This window comes from Euleptes europaea, chromosome 2, assembly GCF_029931775.1.
Source record: "Euleptes europaea isolate rEulEur1 chromosome 2, rEulEur1.hap1, whole genome shotgun sequence".
Taxonomy (NCBI): Eukaryota; Metazoa; Chordata; class Lepidosauria; order Squamata; family Sphaerodactylidae; genus Euleptes; species Euleptes europaea.
The window spans coordinates 22,432,993-22,455,644 of NC_079313.1; the positions used below are offsets into that span (position 1 = coordinate 22,432,993).

The 22,652-nt window shown below is 41.6% G+C and overlaps 2 protein-coding genes across 3 annotated transcripts in view; one reads left to right on the forward strand and one right to left on the reverse strand.

Annotated features, from left to right (window-relative positions):
* Positions 1-22,652, reverse strand: part of RALGPS2 (Ral GEF with PH domain and SH3 binding motif 2) — a 119,141-nt gene that overhangs the window by 52,797 nt on the left and 43,692 nt on the right. The gene's annotated exons all lie outside the window — the stretch shown is intronic.
* Positions 1,566-22,181, forward strand: ANGPTL1 (angiopoietin like 1). The gene is made up of 4 exons (XM_056844404.1): positions 1,566-2,394; positions 12,000-12,193; positions 17,556-17,826; positions 21,977-22,181. The coding sequence occupies exons 1-4, from the start codon at positions 1,572-1,574 to the stop codon at positions 22,162-22,164; spliced, it is 1,476 nt and encodes a 491-aa protein (XP_056700382.1). The 5' UTR covers positions 1,566-1,571; the 3' UTR covers positions 22,165-22,181.

Below are 22,652 nucleotides of genomic sequence, written 5' to 3' on the forward strand. Positions count from 1 at the left end.
CTTGCATAATGAACTGTAAAACAGACTCTACAAAATCATATTGGATTTCTGCAGTTTTATAAGGGATATTTTTATTATTTTAATATTTAGTTATAACCTTTGTATGTGATGATGTCATCAGGTATTGTTCTGATGTTAACATTAATTTTAAAAAAATATTTGGGTCATGGAGGGAAATATTTTTGTTGTGAAAAATAGTATGTAATCACCAAAAATATTAGTCTGTGTGTAACTGTCATGAGACATATTGACACAGGATTACTAAAAGTGTAATTTCCCTCAAAAGTATTATCTGATAATCTAGTAATCAGTTCGTTTATCTGACCACTATGGGAACACCAATTATGCCTGTAGAATTTGGTGATTGTACAAGAGAGATACATTTCAGAAATGTGTGCTTTGGGAGACCATTTCCATTATAAAGTGAAAGAAAATCAAGTTATAACAAATGTAAGCACAAAAGCAACCAACAAGTGAATTTAACTTCAGCATCTTCCTCATTTATTTACCACTTACAGAAACAAGGTCAGAACTAGTGAGAGCACTGTAAAAAATGCTTGATTTGTTTCATTTTAAAGTTAAAATAATATCAATTTCCACTGGCTGGAGCATACATACTACAAACATTACAAGCCAAAATTAACATTAATGCATTCATGAATTCAAACTGTTCATTTCCAAAGGTAACATTTATGCACTACAAATTAGTACAGTGGCTCAATGTAGCTTGTTCCAGAATGGTAGCTGTGTCAGTCTGTTGTGCGTGTGGGGGGAGTTGGGGCAGAGAGACTTGGCCTGAATCCCCTCATAAATCTTTACAGTGTAATCCTGGAATGATTAGGATGTTACACATAATGGATGATGGGAGCGGTCAGAGCTTCCAGCTTCTCCCTCATGGCACTAGGCAAGGCTTTGTGTTCAAACAATTAAATGGAAGCTAGTTATTGCTAGCACTGCAATGAAGTTCTCAAAATACCAACAAAAATTTAGCCTATTTGTTCTCCCACACATCTGTATTAGTTAATTCCTTTCACAGGCATGCTCCACAACACAGGAGCTTTTTCAGCCCAATGAAAACTCATACGTAGGGGAAACCATGTGAATAATGTGACTCCATGGGTGAAACAAAACCATGAAGATACCAAGTACCAAAGGCTACTAAGTTGAGAAGGTAATTCTCCTTTACTCACATCCACCTAAACAGAATTCTATCAGAACTGTAACAATTGTTTATAATTCTTAGTAAGGAACAATAGCGGTAAAATCTGGAAAACTATTTTTAAGGAAAGTCCACTTTTGTACCATGTTCTGCAGTGTTACAATTGCCTTGTAATGTAGGTAATTCCTTTTTTTTAATGAACCATCGCTATGAAGGGCCACTCACCTCGATTACCCATAGTTATCTTTTGGAATGAGTACAGCCAATACAGTGTGGTTTAACATTTGGAGCTGGCAACACATTACCCTAAAGACAATTCAGCTTTTTTCTATTATTAATTATTTTGATGGTATTATAGCTGACAAATTACTTAGATTTCTTCCCTTTTCCTTTCTATTCAGCTCACTTGAAAATGAAGAGACTCTCATGGACATGGGGTTTGCTGTTGTTGTTATTAGCATCCAGTGGACACTGTTCAAAACAATCTAAACTCAAAAACTCTCTGAGGCGACAGCCACGTGCGGCAGAAGGGGGAGATGAAGCAAGAAAGTGTGGCTACACATTTATTGTCCCTGAACAAAAAATAACTGGACCAATTTGTGTCAACACCAAAGGACCAGGACCAGAGAATAAAAAAGATGAAATTACAAGGATGGACATAGAGAATCTGAAGGATGTATTATCTAAGCAAAAACGAGAGATCGATCTCCTGCAGCTAGTGGTAGATGTGGATGGGAATATAGTAAACGAAGTAAAGCTGCTGAGAAAAGAAAGCCGTAACATGAATTCCCGGGTCACTCAGCTCTACATGCAGCTTCTGCATGAGATAATCCGCAAACGGGACAACTCACTTGAGCTTTCCCAGCTGGAAAACAAAATCCTCAACGCCACAACAGAAATGTTGAAGATGACAACAAGATACAAAGAACTTGAAATAAAATACGCAGCACTAACTGATCTTGTTAATAATCAGTCTGTCGTCATCTCTTTACTGGAAGAGCAATGCTTGCGGATATTCTCACAGCAGGATACACATGGTTCTCCACCATTAGTTCAGGTGGTCCCTCACCACATTCCTAACAGCCAACAGTACACCCCTGGACTCTTAGGAAGTAATGAAATACAGAGAGATCCAGGTTATCCTAGGGAGAGAGATGTAAGGCCACCTCCTGATCCAGCTACCTCTCCTACAAAAAGCCCTTTCAGGATTCCACCACTGACTTTAATCAATGAAGGTAAGACATTTGCTGAAGTCTACAGTCTGTACAGGTTTAATTTTTAAATTTTAAAATCTCCATTAGCTATTAAGTATCAAAAAGCAGCTGCTGGGTTTAGGGATTTGGTGTTTGGGAAGAGGGCCCCAACTCTCCCCCCCCCCCATGTTTTTTTCTTGCTGAAACTACACCCTCCGCTGTGGCTGATAGTAGCTCTAATAGAAGAAAGCAGAGATGACTGGCTTCTCACTGGAGCCAGAAGTAGCCACTGAGAAGGCCCTCTTCCGGCACAGGACTAGAGCAATGACAAAATAAAATATGACCAACCTGGTAGCAACTGTGCAGTCTAACACGTGGGGGAAAAGATTAAGAGAAATATCCCAGAGAAATAGATTTACTAAGTGAAGCCAAAAATGTCTCTGTAAAAAGGTTTATTATAAAAAAGAGGGGGAAAAGGGAAAGGGTGGTTGGGTTCAAAAAGATGTGGGAAAAAGACAAACAAAATACAGAGAAAGGCACACAGCAGCAACAACAACACAGAGATATTCAAATGAAAAGCAATACAGTTGCACTAAGCTAAACACATTACCTATGCTGTAGCTGGTTCCTCAGAGCCTGTGCAGAGTTCCTTGCAGTAACAAGAAGTTGGAGGAGTTCTTAACTCCTACCCAACTTCATGTGGACTCAGTTTCTCCAAAGAGTGAAAAACTGAAGACAAGGGAAAATCCCAAATGTACAGCTATTTATGCTAAATGAAGTTAGACCTAAGCCAGCCTCCTTTCTAAGACTTGTTATAAAAATGTAAACCACTGACAAAACATATAGTGATTAATATATTTACAATGATAATTATTTAGTATGAGACATATATTGTAGACACATTATTGTTTGCATAATGTTAACATAAAAGTATCATGGTTATATGCTTCACCATGTACATAACATCTCATCCAAAAAAACGTTTTTATACAGCTGCAAAATGGCACAAAATAATGTTCTTGTTAATTTTATGTTGATTTTCTTTTGAAGTAAAGTTAGGCTGTTATCTATCTGGTAGTGAACTAGGCTGTTATCCGTTTAGTAGTGGTACAGGATACCGGTCAAAATGCCTGTTTCGAGCCTTCTTCAGCCACCCCAGTTGTTCACAGAAGCCTTCAGCTATGGGTATTTACCTCAGAGCTATAGCTATTAATTTAATGCCAATATTATAGTTAGCTCAACATTATACTTATCTCTTAATTAAACTATGTTTACACCTTATATTTACAGCAGTCAAAAAAAGTCTCATACTCACTTAATTGTTGACATTCAGCAATTTAGCACAGTAACTTGTGAGGTTTGGACGTGACAGAGATTCTTTCTTGTTCACAGTCATTATGTTACTAGCAAACTCAGTCTAAATATCTTATTTCGATCCCAGGTGCAATGTATTGTTACAGAAAGGGTGTACTGTTACAGAAAGGGTGTAAAGTCATTGATCATGTTTAACCCATTGGGTGTTACACAATTAAAGAGATGCACAAAGCGTGCCTCTTGTTGACAGAGTATTTTCTCTACATCAGACTTTTGATACTTCTTAAGTATAAATTGCCAAACCGCAAAGAATTTTAAGTCATCTTCTGAATGTTTATATTGCATTCAGTGCTCTACAATAGGCGCCGCTGTCACGTGATTGCGTATTCTAGACCTATGTTCCCTGATCCTTAATTTTAGGGGGCGTGTCATTTTTCCTACGTAAATTAATTTGCATGGGCAAATTAATATGTAAATCACATTCTGCGAATTGCAATTAGTAAAGTGGCGTAGATTATATTTAAAACCAGTGTCTTCTCTCGTGAAACTTTTCACTGGTAATGAAAAGCGACACACTGCGCATGATCTGCAGGTGTAATGACCTACTGCCCCTACTGTAGTTGGAGCATTGGTCCAATCTGTATGGACTAAGGAGTCTCTTAAAGATACAGTCCGCTTTAACCCAATTAAGGGTAGCTCTGAGCATCCTGGTATGTCCTGTACTATGTGCCAATGTTTAAAAATAATATTTTTTATTTTATGGGCTAGTGATGTGTAATTAAAGGAAGCTGTTAATCTGTCTGTAGCCCGTTTTTTTCGGATAAAGAGTGAGGAACGATCTATGCTATTAGCAAGTTGTTTAGCTGCATCAACAATATGTTTAGGATAACCCCTTCTTAATAAGGTGTTAGTAAGATCATTTGAAGCTATGTCATAGTCCTCCCTTTTTGTTGCATTTCTCTTTAAACGCAAGAATTGCCCATAAGGTAAATTATTTTTTAAAAAGGGGGGGGTGATGTGAGTCATAATGCAGTAACGCTCCCTTATCTGTTGGCTTCCTATAAGGGGTGACCCATAGTTTCCCTTGTGCATCTATGTTTACCACAGTATCTAAAAATGGCAACTTCGTAGTATCCATTTTACAATCAAATTGAATATGTGTATCACACTCATTAATTTCTTTGCAGAACCGTACACAATTCTATGCATCATCAAATAACATTATCAGATCATCCACAAATCGGCAAAAAATATCACATGATTTTTAAAGATATCATTTAAAAAAATAAATTTCTTTTCAAACAAAATCATATAAATGTTTGCCACCGAGGGCGCCACCGCTGAGCCCATCGCGACTCCTTCTGTTTGTTGATAAAGGTTGCTCTCAAACCTAAAGTAATTATTATCAAAGAGTAGGCCTAGCAAATCCAATAGGAAATGAGTAGGTGGTTGCTGTTCTAACCTACTCTCGAGTAATCTTTCTATTTCAGCTCTAGCCTCTTTAAGTGGAACATTAGTATATAGAGATCTGACATCTAGCGTGGCAATAACCGCACCCGGTATGTTGGGAATAGTTTCAATTTCCTTTATGAATTGTGTGGTGTCTAATATGTAAGAGGAGGTTCTGATAGAATATTGATGAAGGTGGTTTTCAAGGTATTTTTATATATGATCCAAAGGACCATTAATGCCAGATACTATGGGGCGCCCAGGAGGTGGTAGAATACCCTTATGAACTTTTGGTAGTATGTAGAATGTTGGAATTTTAGGATATTTATTTAATAGAAAATCAGCTTCCTTTTTTGTTACATAATCCAAAGTTAGTGCTTCATAAATTACTGTTTTTATACGGTTAAGAACCGTATTTGTTGGATCCCTTTTTAATTTCTTATAGTATTGTATGTTATTAAGCTGTCTATGACACTCTGCATCATATTTTGATTTTTTTTAAAGTACAATAGCCCTGCCCTTATCAGCTGGCTTGATAATAAGGTTGGGAATGATTTGTAAGTTCTTTATATATAGTACTGAAAAGGTATTTTTCAGGGTTTTTTTTTTAAACTGGCAAAAAATGGTGGCAATGAATGGGAGCCGAAAAAGCAGACCTGAATAATGCTGAATGTATTTGGAATTATTTGGCCACTTTGGCCCCGTCACCATTTCCCTCCCTCTTCCCTCCCCCCCTTACTTACTTGCTGGCTGACACAGATCCATGCCGCTCGCCTTCTCCGGAGTCCAGAGAAGGGGGCGGTGCAGATCTGAGGCACATCCACCCTGACTGCCTTCTCTGGACTTCGGAGAAGGCAGGTGTTGGGGACAGGAATGCCCCTGCCTTCCTATCCATGCTATTTTCCAGGTCGGACCATCACGTTGAAGCCCAAGCCAGCACGTAGCATGAACAGGAAGGCAGGGGCATTCTGATCACTGCTGCCAGCGCGCTCCCACAGGTGCACACCCCTAGCTGAAAGTGTTTTAGTAACCATGCAAGCCAATAAATGATGACAGCTTATATTAACATACAGAGTTGGCTTATACAAACATACAGAGTTGGCTTATACAAACATACAGAGTTGGCTCATACAGAGTCAGACCACTGGGTCTATCAACACAGACCAATGACTGACTGGCTCTGACTGGCGGCAGCACTCTAGCTTCCAGGCAGAGGTCTTTAACATCACCTACTAGGGCTGTTGAATTTAAAAAAATTCGGTATAGTTCGGATTCGGCCGAATTCGGCCCGTTTAGATTCGGGATGTGCCGAAGTCCGAACTCCCCCACTTCGGATCCGTTCAATTCGGCGGGAATTCAAAGTTCAGAAAAAAAATTCGGCCGAATAAAGCCATTAAAAACACAATCGCGCCTTTCCCCGGCTCTGGGGGGGGGCATTTTTGGGGTTAGAGGTCCCAAACTTTCAGCAGAGCTTCAAAGGACGTTTATTGAAAGACTCCCCAAGTTTTGTAAAGATTGGGTCAGGGGGGGCTGAGATATGGGCCCTGAAAGGGGTCCCCCCACCCTTAATGTGCATCTCTCAGCAGAGCTTGCCGCCCACGCACAAAGCTCCCAGTCCTGACAACAGTTTGCAAAGAAACTCAACCTTGTAAAACAACACCTTTTCAACAGGGAAAAACCAGAAGACACACAACTGAAACCTCCCCCCTCAAACCAGGGAGCGAGAGACTCGAGGGGGAACACACACCCAGGCAGAACCGACGACAGCCCCCTTTGGCTTCCCCCCCACCCACAGAAACTGCTCCCTCCCCACACACACACAGACTCTGCTTTCCGCCCCCACACACACATACACAGGAGAAAAGTTATAGATTAAAGCCCCCAAAGGGGTCTTACTGTGGCTGTCTTCTGTTCCATCAGGAGGGGCTGGGGAGGACTTGTAATCCAAGATGATTCCAATTAGGCACGGGACGTTTTGCTCTGGAGAAGATGCACACAGGATCGGCTCGCTGATCCATTCATCCCAATAGGGAAAAGGGGAAAGGGGAAAGCCCATATCTCGGGACCCCCTGACCCAATGTTCACAAAACATGGGTGGTCTTTTAAGAACACTGGTCTGAAACTCCGCTCAAAGTTTGGGATCTGCACCCCAAAAAATGCGCCCCCTGCAGCCACGGAAAGAGAAAAGGGGGGGAGGCGATATTTCTGCCCCCACTGAACCCATCTTTACAAAACTTGGGTGGTATCTTAAGAATAACTGTCTGAAGCTATGCTAAAAGTTTGGGGGCTATATCCCCAAAAAAGGCCCCCTGCAGCCACATAAATGGAAAAAGGGGGGAGGGAAAAGGGGGAGAGCCCATATCTCGAGACCCCCTGACCCAATGTTTACAAAACTTGGGGGGTATCTTAAAAAGCTTCATCTGAAGCTCCACTAAAAGTTTTGTGTCTGTACCCCCCAAAATACGCCCCCTGCAGCCACAGAAAGGAGCAAATGTGCACAAGCACCCCACACACACACACACGAGGATTTCGCTCTCTCTCTCTCTCTCTCCCTGGCCGGGCCGCACATCAGCTGATTCCTCCAGTACTCAATCCTGACTGATTGGCCAGAAGAAGACCCAGCTTGCCCACCGATTGGCCAGGGGAGGAGAATGCTGCTTACTGACGGTTATGCTGCTTACTGACGGCCGAATTTGCCGAATTTATTCACGAACTCCTGAACTCGCTGAATTCGGCCCCCCCGGTTGCCCGCCAGTTTTGAGTTCGGTTCCTCCCGAACTAAAAACCACCGAATCAGGGGAAATTCGGCTGATTTTCAGTTCGGGCCGAACCGAATTGACAGCCCTATCACCTACTACCTGATTCTTTTAACAAAAGATGCCAGGGATTGAACCTAGGACCTTCTGCATACAAAACATATGCTCTACCACTATGCCAAGGCCCTTTCCCCATCACTGGGCTGTGTAGAAGAGAGAATATTGTTCTAATTTCACAATCCTGTTTCATTTATATACTCTTGGTTGCTTAATTTACCAGCAACCATAAAGAACAACCTGAGGATTGTAGGTAATTCAAAAGAGTTCCCTGAATGTTAAGGCTACAGTGCATATATTTAAAGGTCTTTAATGACTTCTAAAACCTGCACTTTATATTTGTTATTTGTAAAACAATTTCTTGCAATTTAGATTGTTTCACTGCAAAATTTGTTGCTTTGCATTTTTGTCACAGCTGGACAATTTGTGTTCCTACTCCTTTTGGATGCTAGTCAATCTATTCAAAACACTGTGAACAAACAGCTGCTGATACAAAGACACTATTTTAGTAGAGGCCTAAGAAATAGCAAGCTGCAATGCAAATGAAATGTAAGATATCATGGGAACTTAATCATGTCCCACAAAGGGAGCAAAGCGAATTGTTAAAGGGGTGTCTAGACACATGGCAACAAAGCAATATTTCTACCATATATCTCCTCACACATCTATTATGGCAAACACTAGGAAACTCTGGTACATCAGGCTTTTGCCTGAAATCTGAATTGGCTTCAAGAAATTCACAGCCAGACAGATCCTATGTATAATAGACTTACAGTGTAATCCCAAAAAGAGTTACTCCAGCTTAAGCCCACTGATTTCAATAGGCTTAGACTAGAGTAACTCTGTGTAAGATTGTTCTGTTAGTAACTTGTAATGTCCTGACCTGGATGGCTGAGGCTAGCCCAATCTAGTCGAGATCTCAGAAGCTCAAGCAGGGTTGGCCCTAGTTAGTATTTGGATGGGAGACCACCAGGGTTGCTATGCAGAGGCAGGCAATGGCAAACCACCTCTGAACACCTCCTGCCTCGAAAACCCTACGGGGGTCACCATTAGTTGGCTGTGACTTAACAATATTTTGTACCATAGAAGGGAAAATGCAATAAATGACATCCTTTTAAGGCTTGCTGAAACAGGATAGGCACTAGGCATAACCTAAATATCAGGCATGTACTATACACGCTAAACTGCTACGCAAGATGGAATACTCTTCCTAAAACAGAACAGAAACTACTAGTCTTCCTAAAACAGAACAGAAACTACCAGTCTCAAACACATACACACCTCCCCAAATTAATTATCATTACAGTAGCAGAATTTAAGTTAAGCACGGATTAGTTTAAAGCAGCTAACCAGGATTATTTTTGAGTTATATTATTCTTTTGTTGCATATTTGTGAGTTGTTTAAACCAATGCAATAATATATATTTGCAAATTATATTGCATGAATGTAAGGCAGGGGTGGGGAACCTTTTTCCCGCCAAGGGTCATTTGGATATTTATAACATCATTCGTGGGCCGTACAAAATTATCAACTTAAAAATTAACCAATACGTTTCTCCATGGCCCAGGTGGGAAAGGGTTAACACAGTTTCTTGGGGGGTCCTAGCAGCTCCATAGCTAACGATTCTTCTGCAAGGGGGGAAAAGGTTCCTTTTCTCTGCAAAATAAACTCATATCTGCCTTGAATAGAGGCTATTCATGTCCGTGGGAGGGGGCGGATCACCAGTCTTAGATCCTTCTGAGCTAGAGATCTGCCAGGACCCACAAAGGGCCAGACCAAATGATTTTGAGGGCCTTAAATGGCCCTCGGGCCTTTCTTGGAGTACTGTACAGTATTTTATCTCACTGATAAAACATCGGTTGGTTTGCAGGGCAATCTACAAAGTACAAGAGAATGAAAAGAGATGATATAATGTAGGTGTCTTGGGAGGCAGCTCCAGACACAAGGAACATCAAACAAGAAAGGGCAGAGTCACTGGAGGAAGCAGGAGACCTTCAGATAGCTGAGGGTAGTGGAGGTGGGAAGGTTGTGTGCAGGGATGTGTTGGGATATGACAGCAGAGAGATGGTGGGCAAGGAACTGGGGGGCTTTGAGGTTAGAATGAGGAATTTGCACTGAATCCAGGAGTGGACAGGAATAAAGGGTAGCAATTTCAGGAGGGGTGTTGCACCCTGAGAATCACTAGGAATTTTGACAGCTGAGTGCAAGATAAAGGTGAAAAGTAAGAAATTAGACAGTGCAATGTCATAGAGGAGACGACTGAGGTAGTCAGTAAGGAGCAATGACTATAGCATGAAGCAGAGTTCTCACTGCTTTGGAGAGGGACATATCTGTGAAGCTGTAAAGTCCTAAGCAACATGATTTGGAGACCAGGTTGAAGGTGGGAAGCAAAACAGAGAATCGAAGATAAAGCCAGGAATTCATACCTGTTCTATAGAATAGATATTGGTGCTTTCATATGTCCAAGAAGGGAGATACATATACATGCAAACTGTGTTTAACCGAGACAGTACTAAGACAAACTATCAGACATGCAACAGGAGATTGGAGAGATGAAGATAATTCCGGACCAGAAAGGTAGAGCTTCGTATAGATGGCAATAAAAGCTATGGGATTTTGTAAGGTCACCCAGGGAAAATAAGTAGAGGATAAATAGAAGATAACCAAGGACAGACTGGAGGGGGAAGGCTCCATCAGACAAAGAGGAAGCACGGAGCAGGCAGGCAGAAGAAAACCATCTGAGGAGTGTTGCAGGAACCTAAGATGCAAGTATGGTTAACTGTATCCAAGGAAGCAGATAGGGCAAGGAGGATGAGGACAGACATCTGGATTTAGCAGCAGGGAGATACTCAGTTATATGGTTACACCAGTTTTAGTGAAGAAAGAGAAAGCCAGATTGTAAGGGGTTGAGAGAAAAACTGGAGGAAAGAAAGGTGAAGCGGTGTGAGCAACCAGCATGCTCTAGGAATTTGAAGACAAAGAAATCAAGCAATAGCAAGGAGTGGCTGATGAGAAGTTCTTGAGTTGGGTCTCTAAATGCCCCCCATAGTATGCAGTGCTACAGTGGCACTTCCTCTGATGAACTCAGAACACACTCATACTTGTATTTTAATGAGTACTAGCAACATTTCAGATGAAGGGACAAGAGGGTTTAACGAATGGCAGCAGGACAACATTACTGGGAGCTGGTTGCAATCCCCACCAAAAGAAAGCCTCACTGTAACTCTAGTTGACACTTTGGCTTTTAAAACTGGGCCTACAACCAGTTTTCTCTGCCCTCCCCCCATTTCCCAGATGAGAGGAACATATACCAGGGTACAGACGTGCGGAACTGCAAATATTAGTGTAACAATCTTTGTATTCATGCATCTCATACATTCTCTTTTGTCTAATTTGGAAATTTTCATTCATAAGATCCTGGATTCAGTCCCTGCCATCTCCAGTTAAAAGGACCTGGGATACCAATTGAAAAAAAAAAAGCCTCCTCAGACCTTGGATAGTCATTGCTAGATAGTACTAGACTAGATGGAGCAAGGGCCTGACTCAGTATAAGGCAAATTTCTTGTATTCATCGAAGGAACTCCATGTTCATACCATTAGCCACTACACTATACCAGCTCACTATCTGCTTCCTCCTTACACCCTTAAAAGCCATGTCTTTTGCTTAGAAAATGCATAACCTTCTGTAACTGTCTGCAAGGTCAGTCATGTAATTATAAGTTTTCCAATGTTCAGTTTATTATTACTTAAACCTAAGCTACTGTTTGCTGTAAGGTGACAGTAGCATAAAGATATTATGCTTTATTTAGCAATGCCAGAGGCAGTCCTACGAGGCAACATCAGCTCTATGCCTTGTTTGTTGGCTCTTCAGGGCAATCAGTTGGCCAACAGGCGAAACAGGATGCTGAACTAGATGGACCACCGGGTCTGATCCAGCGGAGCACTTTTTATATTGTTATAAAAGTCACTTTTACAGTGTCAACGGTTTAACCAAGATATACTATTTGCCAATTCAAAGTAACATCACAAGTAATTTTTTATAAATGTAAATTCCCCCCCCCCTCTAAAAGGTCCATTTAAAGACTGCCAAGAAGCCAAGCAAGCTGGGTATTCCAGCAGCGGGATTTATATGATCAAGCCCGAAAACAGCAATGGACCAATGCAGTTATGGTGTGAGAACAGCCTTGATCCTGGGGGTTGGACAGTTATCCAGAAAAGAACAGATGGTTCCGTAAACTTCTTCACAAACTGGGACAATTACAAGGTAGGGTGATGTTGTTGTTTTTAAATCTACGGGATAACAAACCACTTTGTAGTGTACACACTCAAGGAAAAACTGACATAGCCCCTGCTGATATAGAGCATAACTAAAAGAATGTCTGTAAGGAGATGTTCAGAGTTTTTACGCCAGACTTATCCACTTGTAACAATGTTTGTCTATGAAGGCGTTGTGCTTAGTAAATTACATATTCTAACCTCCCATTCTATCCAAACATCATCTCATGTCACATCAATAGTTATGACTGTGAGCCTTCAGGCAAATGATTTTCTTTTCAATTCTCTGAAGCACTTAAAAACAGTATTATGTTGTCCTCCTCCTAAGGGTTCTCATCCTAAGATTAACCACTCTTGATTATGAATTCCCCTACCAGTGAATGACGTATAGTTGGGAAAGTTAACTCAGAGGGCTGGATCCTATGATGCACAAGCAGAATGGCCCTCACAGATGCCAATCTGTCTCATCAATGCCAACAGCAACCCCCAGAGTCCTCCTAACAGTTGATGCTGGAGGGTATGGGCCCTTGTGAATAAAAGCCACCTCTTCTGGGGGGCTACACTGAAGAAGAACTGGGCAGGGACAATTTCTGTGCCCGAGAAGACCCATCACTGACAGAAGAAGAATTGGTACTTTCACCCAATTCCCCTCTACACTACATATCTCAGGCTTTTTGTCCGCATGGGCCCCATGACCACCAATATCCATATTGTGGAGGTCTCAGGGGGCAGAGGAGGCAGTAAATATCTGCTTAACAGTGCATACTTACAGTGCATTAAATATATGGTTAAGTGCATCCTTGCAGTTTGTAAAGTCCAGCCAACAGTATCCTGACACTGGGTAGATGCTCTCTGGATGTGTGGGAGAGAAAGAGATGAACACCATGCTTCCACCCCCACCCCCACCAGTGATGGGGGTAAAACGCAAGGGTAAAAAATTAAGTTTATTGTACGAATTTAAAAGTGCAAAAGATATACAACATCGGTCACCAACATGGTGCCTGCCAGGTGTTTTTGGCAAGTGGGTGGGGCCAGTTAGGGCTTTTGCCCAGCAAAGCTTCTGATTGGCTGCGCTGTCGCGCACAGCTTGTCTGGACTTCAGGAGTTTACCTGGTAGCAACTTCACACCACGCAGTTCTGCTATGTACAGTTTATTTACAATATCTACACAGAGTCCTTTGGCTGTTAACATTCACAGCTCTGAGCAACAGCATGCTCCGCCAGCATATATATTTCAGGCAATAGGTAACTCACATTCACTATACAGACTTATATACACATTCATGGCCAATCACAGTTCACCTGAGATGAGTCATTCTGGAAATCCCCATTCCTGGCTGTACAAACTGGATCAGACCAGTCTCATCACATGACTTAGCTGTCACTCTGATCAGTATGATCTGTTTTGCAAACTGCAGACTAGGCATAACTTTGACATATGTTGACACGCCTCCCTAGTCAAACGTTTGTTAAACACAGCCATTTCTTTAACTATTGAAACCTTTCAGTATTCAAACATTTCAGTCTCCTGGCTTAGTGCACACCAACCATTCTCATTTCTGGAGACTTGCACCCCTAGGTAATTCTTAATTGGGCCTAGATGTTTCCTGTTCAACCACCTGCGTAAATCCCCTCGCAACTAATCTTGCCTTATATTTAACATTCCCATTTGGCAAGGTTTTGAGTCTGTATAACCAACGGCAACTCAGAGTTTTCTTATCTGCCGGCAATTCAGATAAGGAAAATACTTCATTTGACACCAATGAGTTATATTCCGCCTCCATGGCTTGCAGCCAAGCATTTCTCTCTTCTGAGGCTAAACTTAACACTTCATTGTAATCAGTTGGAACTTTAACATACACATGGTTAGCAGTTACACCATACCTTTGAGGTGGAATACCTTTTGTAGATCTAGAGGACACTCTTGGCACTACTCTCTGATCTGCACTTTGCACACTCTCAGAGTCTACATGTATTGGTGACTGCACCTCCTGTTTCACTTCTGGCATGTTATCAGAATCATCATTCATAGGTAACAATACTGTGGATGGTAATTGGTTTGCATGTATCTTAGGCCAATTAGCATCCTCACAGAATGTAGCTGAACGACTGAAACTTAATGCATTTTGGTTATTTACAAAACGGTAAGATTTCATTCCTGTCTGATACCCCAGGAATGTCAACTTTTTTGCTCTTTCACCACCTTTCCTACGTTGTTTCAGTGGTATATTGACCCATGCTTTACTGCTAAATATCCTGATATGATCCAAACTGGGATCTTTCCCATACAAAGCCTTGTATGGAATATTATTTGTGGCACTTGTCCAAATTCTATTTGATATATAACAAGCATTTTTTGCCGCTTCAGCCCAGAACATTTTTGGCAATCCAGCATCAAGTAGCATTGATTTTATCATTGTTTGCAGTACTCCTGCCTTTCTCTCTGCAACACCATTTTCCTGACTCATAGATACATTTGCAATTCTATGTTCAATACCTTGAGTCTTAAACCAATGAGCCATTTCACCAGACATGTACTCACCCCCAAAGTCACTTTGGAACTTACAAATTTTATGCCCCAATTGCCTTTGCACATTGTTAGCCCACATCTTTATAGTATCACACACCTCTGACTTCTTTGCTATGGGATACACCCATGTGAACCTTGTGGCATCATCTATCAAAAGAAGAAGATATTTTCTTTTAGATATACTGTCTGGGAAAGGGCCTACCAGATCACTATGAATAAGATATAGAGGGGTTTTTGTTACTCTGTCACTCCTTGGTGCAACTGGACTTACTTTGCTTGCACACATCACAATCCAGATATGTTTTGCACCCTTCAACCTTCTCTTTGCCCAGCAGGGCAAGAGTTTTATTCAAGGTACCCCAACCCACATGGCCAAGTTTTCTATGTAGCAAATGTATACATTTATGGTGAGGGTTTTTATTTAACACTGTTTGTGCTTTACCTGCCATGTTCTCTAGCACATACACATTATCTTTCAAATTCCCCACTGCCATAATTTTATCACCTTTGAGAATATTACAGCACTTATTTCTGAAAGTCACACTGAATCCAGCAGAATCTAGTGCACTTATACTTAATAAGTTTTTCTCAAGAGAGGGTATACAAAGCACATCATTGAATGTATGGTTTAAACTTCCAAACATTACACTTCCTTCACAGGAAACAGTTGCAGAACGTCCATCTGCTAAACTTACATGACCTAACGCCGATTGATGTGAGTTCATTAGTAACCTTTCCTCCCTCACAAATATTTGTGAAGCTCCTGAGTCAATTATCCAAGAGTCATTCAGGGAGTCTGGACTTGCTCTCACCAGCGTAGCTTGCTGTTTGGTCACAACTTGAGTCTTTTTTCCTTCTCTGTATTTCCTTGCAGCAGGGCAAAATCTTTGAATGTGTCCCTCTTTCCCACATCTGAAACATCTCTTTTCACATAACACCATAGGTATAGGCTTACTTGCTTCACAGCTGAGGCTTGTATCCTTCCTTATCTCTTGCTTGGCACAGCTCCCGGTCTGGCTGACTGCCAACTCCCGTTGCATATGTCGCGCATCTTCCTCTAGCAATCTGCCTGAGATATACTGCAAGGTCAACTTAGCTGCATCCACAGATTCAAGGGCTGAGATAAGTGGGTCGAAACGCTCCGTCAGGGAACTTAAAACTATAAACACCTGGTCCTGGTCAGAAATCTGCTTTCCCCTCTGAGCCAGCAGTTGAAAATACATGGCTAAGGTGTTCAAATGAGCTCTAACACTCTCATTTGGCTCCATAGTCTTTCTATAAATCCTTCTCATCAGGGAAATAAGGGATCCAGCCGTGTCTTGCACATATACAGCCTTGAGGCTATTCCAGGCATCTTTAGCTGACCCCTGTCCCGCCACATGCACCAACTGGTCATCAGCAACACTTAATATCAATGTGGCCAATGCCTTCTGGTCTTTTAAACTTTCCTCAGGCGTGGGAGCTTGTGGGGGAGAATCCACATACGTCCACAATGACTCACGCTTAAGATAATGCTCCATTCGCAGAGACCACACGGCATAGTTATCTGCGGTCAGTTTATCAACCAGCATAGCAGAAACAGCTTGCGCCATGATATCTTCTCTCACCGGCAGTAGCTGATTATCTTCCCCCGGTTCCTCCTCCGACTCTTTGTCAGAAACAACTTAACCGTCTTCAGACTGTACATCAAGGTCCTCAGCGTCACTGGCCTCTGTAGACATCCAAACCACTCACAGCAGCAACTCACGGCAGTAGCTCACCAACTCCAATAGAACCTCCAGCTCTCAGCGCAGTCTATCTGGGCCGATAACCCTGTCGCGCACAGCTTGTCTGGACTTCAGGAGTTTACCTGGCTGTACAAACTGGATCAGACCAGTCTCATCACATGACTTAGCTGTCACTCTGATCAGTATGATCTGTTTTGCAAACTGCAGACTAGGCATAACTTTGACATATGTTGACACGCCTCCCTAGTCAAACGTTTGTTAAACACAGCCATTTCTTTAACTATTGAAACCTTTCAGTATTCAAACATTTCAGTCTCCTGGCTTAGTGCACACCAACCATTCTCATTTCTGGAGACTTGCACCCCTAGGTAATTCTTAATTGGGCCTAGATGTTTCCTGTTCAACCACCTGCGTAAATCCCCTCGCAACTAATCTTGCCTTATATTTAACATTCCCATTTGGCAAGGTTTTGAGTCTGTATAACCAACGGCAACTCAGAGTTTTCTTATCTGCCGGCAATTCAGATAAGGAAAATACTTCATTTGACACCAATGAGTTATATTCCGCCTCCATGGCTTGTAGACATCCAAACCACTCACAGCAGCAACTCACGGCAGTAGCTCACCAACTCCAATAGAACCTCCAGCTCTCAGCGCAGTCTATCTGGGCCGATAACCCTGTCGCGCACAGCTTGTCTGGACTTCAGGAGTTTACCTGGCTGTACAAACTGGATCAGACCAGTCTCATCACATGACTTAGCTGTCACTCTGATCAGTATGATCTGTTTTGCAAACTGCAGACTAGGCATAACTTTGACATATGTTGACATGCGCAGACTTTTTAAAACGTTGCTTTGGCAGTGGCTGCCACCACAGCACGAGGATTTACACTGTGTTACTCAAGTTAAGCTGTGGCAATCATTTTGTGGCTGGTTGCTGTGCCCACCATGCCATGTCAGAATTCCAAATGTGCCTGCAGGCTCAAAAAAGATGGGGACCCCGATATACAATGATACATTAACTGTAGATGAACCACTTTCTATCGAATGGAAAGCAATCTAATCAAATTATTGTGTGTATGTTTTTTTTTTACAGAAAGGATTTGGAAATGTTGCTGGAGAATACTGGCTGGGACTGGAAAATATTTTTTTGCTTAGCAATCAGGACAATTATAGACTTCTAATTGAACTAGAAGACTGGTCTAATAAAAAAGTCTATGCAGAATACAGCAGTTTTCGCTTGGAGCCAGAAAGTGAATTCTACAGATTGCGTCTAGGCACTTACCAGGGGAATGCTGGTGACTCTATGATTTGGCACAATGGAAAACAATTTACAACACTGGATCGAGACAGAGACATGTACACAGGTAGGGAATGCTATCGTTCATTAAAGGAACTGTTCTGAGAATGAACTGACAAAATAGTCTGATCAAGAACCAGAGAGTATGATTAAAAAAAAAACCTCTCAGCTATTCAATTAGGGTAATGTTGGCTTGTATACAAATTAACTTGATGCAGGATGACCCATACAAACTACATGCAACCAGAATGTTACTTTGGTCCATGGTAAAACCATGTTTCATTTCACGTGCCAGATTTTCTTTAATGGACCATCATTGGCCAAGAGGTGATTTCTACCAGAGTTTTTTTTTTAAACACAAGAATACTGCAAATCTTTTTTTTTTTGCAACTTCATTTTACAAACTTCAAAATTTAATGACAATCTAGGCTTTAAAGACACAATAAATGCACAGGGTTATGCTGTTAACAATATACAGAACAGTGCTAAGATTCAAATTAACTCAGCTATAGTAACATGAATTTTAGAAGATCAATACTATAAAATTATTGTGATTGGCATATTGTGAAGTTAATACAAGTTGTTGACAGTGAAACCTCTGACATATATCATATGGTTTATAATATTTCGTAAGCTTTCAAAACGGACGTGCATATGACACCCTCTCCCATTTGTACAACATAATATATAATACGAGGTCTAATGTGCATGAAATATTTTGCCTCAAAAAAGAGGATTAAAAAGTTGTGGGAGTTGAATGACTGAACATCCTGCCATACCACCACCCCCATTCATATATACCCTGAACCATACATCACATAGAAGGGGAGGGGTGCAGGAGCACAGGCCTGATACTCCTTCTCAGCAATGTGAATCAGCCTGTTAAATTGGTTATACTTTCAAGGTGCCCCCTCACTTTTTCAAATTTCCTAATTTCATCAAATGGAAGTAAAACAACGTTTGACCTAATGTGAGCATTTTGTCTCTTCAGGAGGAAGGAGGGCATCTTGGAATAGGCAACTACTCTCACCAGACTCTGGAATGCCACTCCCCCCCCCCCAATTACTTTCTGTATTTTCCCCTCCAGCTCGACATATACTGTATTTGTTCTGTAAAAACCTGGACCTGGCACCAGTAAAACTATGCTGGAAGTAGAAAAACAACTGCATTATGGAAAGTAAGGCAAGGACAGAGGGACTAACCTGCAGCTCAGGCTACACTTGATTAGAGCCCCGTGGTTAAAATATGGGTGACCGAATCTGATTCCTCCCATTCTGTCCTTTGAACAGTGGACCACGATTGTCAGGGAAGAGTCTTGCCTATTGGGAACAGAATAAAAAAACCCTAAGCCTACAAGGGTTCTATTGAGGCGAAGGTGTTAAAGGCCCAGGAGAGTTCTCTGCAGATCGTGTTAAAAAAGCAAGGGTGCCCTACTACACTTTCCAGCACAGCCTGATTATGAGACCAGTAGGCAAGTGCAATGTGTTACCTAATCTATTTACTCAACGTGGATTTAGACAGCCTGAACAATAGGCTGGAAAGCAATAAACAAGGATTCAGTAAATTCAGTAAATCTGATTCAGTAAATCAGAAACTTCAAAAGTAGATTCTGAAAATCTTTCACAGATCCAAGTGAAATTGATGAAAGGAAAGAGAGTGTCCTAGAGACTTCTCACCAGAATGAACTCTGGCTTTTTAGGGGTGTCTGGCAAAAGACTGTTCCAGACCTGCATGTGAAAAAATAAGAATTTTCTTAACAGAAGTATGGAAAGCAGTAAGACCCTAACATTTGCAGCCCCTAAAGAATGCCTACAACATGGCCTTAAATATCTTTCTTGTCAAAGGTGAACTGGAAGGCAATAGCAACTTCAAGCACCATCTTGTCAGGTAGAACTATTGTGCAGGCCTCTGCATTCACAAGTCCAGCAATGGACAGTTCCACTGCATCTGAGAAGCAAGGCCTTCCTGACCAAAGATGTTGGAGATGAGAGTAGAAGGGAAGTTGCTGTGTTGACCAGTTGGCTATTTAGAACTTAAGAGAAGAATCCGTCTTCCATAATTGATAGAAGTGTACATATCTGCTAAAGATGATCCAAACCTGCTCATGATGTCCTATAAAATGCTCCTCATGGTGTACCACTCATCTAATCAATCTATTTTGCTTAGAAAAGACCCTGAATGTGTGCCATCTTCAAGAGCTTCGCAAAGACAATGCAAGGACAGTGTCCACTATTTGGTACAAAAGGTTTTGGCTGCGCTGTTGTCAGCCTGTACTATGACATACTTGCCTTCAGATTGTGGCAGAGAGAAAACCTCCTCTGAATCCCTTCCTTTAGGAAAACTTACTCAGCTTTCTTTAGTTTGGAATGGTTTGGCTCTTGCTAGATTCCTGGGCAATCAAACTGAGTACTCCAGGATTAGGCCAGCAGTGGTTGAACACCTTCCCATAGCAAATGCCTAGCAGACATGAGTTATGATACAGAATCACCTCTTTTGAAAGTTTCCCTCCTTTGTCACATGGGCAGAGGGATATTTCTAAGTCTGCACAAAAGACTGCCTCCAAAGTGCTTCGGAAAGTTGCTCCCTCTTTGTTATAGTCTATAGTGAAACCTGTGCGAAACTCACTTGGGAGAATCTGGTCCAGAATGATGCTTATGATGCTATTTCATCAGACTGTTTGGGATGTATGTCATATGACTACTCTTCTCTTGCTTTCCCCCCTGCTGCATAATCTCACTCTCTGTTGACTAGATAATTTGGAGGCGAGTAAACAGAAAATGTTTGTTGGCTTCACAGCAGAGACCAGTGTAAGAGCCAGTGCACTACAGTGGCTAGAGCAGGGCTCCCCAACGAATTGCCTGTGGGCATCACGTCACCCACCAGTACTTCCCTTGGTGCCTGCCGAGCTTTACAGAAAGTGGGGTTGGGGCCATTGTAAGGCAGGGCTTTTTACTGGCTGCCCTCATTAAAATGAATCTCAAAAAGGACATTGGTGAGCTGCAAAAAGTACAGAAGGCACCCAAGATGATTGGAGGGTTGGAGCACCTTTTTTTATGAGGAAAGGCTGAAGAGTCTGGGGCTTTTCAGTTTAGAAAAGAGATGACTAAGAGGGGACATGACAGAGGTTTGAAAAAATTATGCATGGGGTAGAGAAAGTTGACAAAGAACTTTTTCTCCCTCTCCCAAAACACTAGAACTCGAGGGCATTCAATGAAGCTGATGGGCAGTAGATTCAAGACGAACAAAAGGAAATACTTTACACAGCAAGTGATTAAAATGTGCAATTCGCTGCCAGAGGACATAGTGATGGCCACAGACACAGCTTTAAAAAGGGATTAGACAGATTCATGGAGGATAGGTCTATCAGTGGCGTTCAGAGGCAGTTGACCTCCGGATACCTGTGCCAGGAGGCAACATTAGTGAAAGGCCTTGGCTTCTATACTGTTTTGGCCCCCCAGAGGAACTGGTTGGCCATTGTGTGAAACAGGACACTAGACTAGATGCACTGGTCTGAACCAGCAAGGCTCCTATGTTCTTATGAAAGGGTTTTCTACTGCGGGATCAGGAGAACAAGTAAGCCCCTGGGCTTTTCTTAGTCAGTGTGAGGATCCATTCTCCCTTCAGGTTTTCCTTCTTCCCAGGAAGAGATTCCATTTGGCTCCACCTCCTGTAGCAGCCATTTAGACACGGTGCTCACCAACCCTCTCAAAATTCTAAATGTGCCCACAGGCTCAAAAAGTTGGGGACCTCTGAATTAGAGTGTTGGGCTAGGATCTGGAAGACTAAGGTGGAAATCCTCACATGGAAGCTTACTAGGTGACCTTGATCCAGTCACACAGACTCAGCCTAACCTATCACATAGAATTGTAGTGAGGATAAAACAAACGAGAGGAGAATGATGCAAGCAAGCCATCTTCTGTCCCTTATGAGTGGAAAAGGCTGGGTATAAGTACGTAAATTTTTTAAAAAGGAGTTCTCCTGACTAAGACAGCAGATAGGGGAGGGGGAATTCTACCACTAGAAGACTCTGCTTCCAGAGTCTGAGGGGGAGAAGTTGTGTCCTTCATAATATGCCACCAAAAGCTATTTGCAAGACCAGATATAGGTGGAATTTTTTTTTGTGAGACTTTGTTTTTGTTTCAAAATCTAAAGGTAATTAAAATTGCTTGCTTGCCTGTGCGATGACATTACACTTAATGTTTTATTTCTTCCTACAGGAAACTGTGCCCACTTTCACAAAGGCGGTTGGTGGTACAATGCTTGTGCTCATTCTAATCTCAATGGAGTGTGGTATAGAGGAGGACATTACAGAAGCAAGCACCAAGATGGGATTTTTTGGGCTGAATACAGAGGAGGATCATACTCACTAAAAGCAGTCCAGATGATGATCAGACCCATTGACTGAGAAACTCTCAAAACAAAAAAAAACCCTTGTTCTTGAAATTCAGGCAGATATTGTGTTTCATGTTGTTTTGCACAGTTTAAACTTACAAAAAGCAGGGCCTATGAGATATTCTTTTAAATATATCTGTGATATTTCATGTGTTAATTATACAAGTTCTAATAGCTCACAAAGCAATCAGGAAGCTGCATTTAAACCCATTAATATCAAATGTAAGGGCTTTAACAGCAGCAGTACAACCTATACCTTCTGTAGGCTACAGTGAAAATAATGGATGTAGAATGGTTGAACTCTGAAACTGAAAGTATGTGAAACTGTCACTGTGTGTTAGTGTACAGATAAATAGTTTTAAATCTATGGAAATGAATTTAAGTTTTTATTTCAAATGAAATATTTTCAAATGAAATATAGACGCACAAAGGCAACAGACAAAGAACTGGAGAGGAAAATCTAGTTTTGCAAACATATTTTTCATCAAATAAAGCATTATT

Bases quoted from the DNA above. Each gene is read 5' to 3' on its own strand.
- ANGPTL1 (XM_056844404.1), top strand. From the start codon at position 1,572: ATGAAGAGACTCTCATGGACATGGGGTTTGCTGTTGTTGTTATTAGCA. The intron at 12,194-17,555 runs GTAGGGTGATGT...TTTTTTTTACAG, and splicing joins CAAACTGGGACAATTACAAG to AAAGGATTTGGAAATGTTGC. The intron at 17,827-21,976 runs GTAGGGAATGCT...TTCTTCCTACAG, and splicing joins AGACAGAGACATGTACACAG to GAAACTGTGCCCACTTTCAC.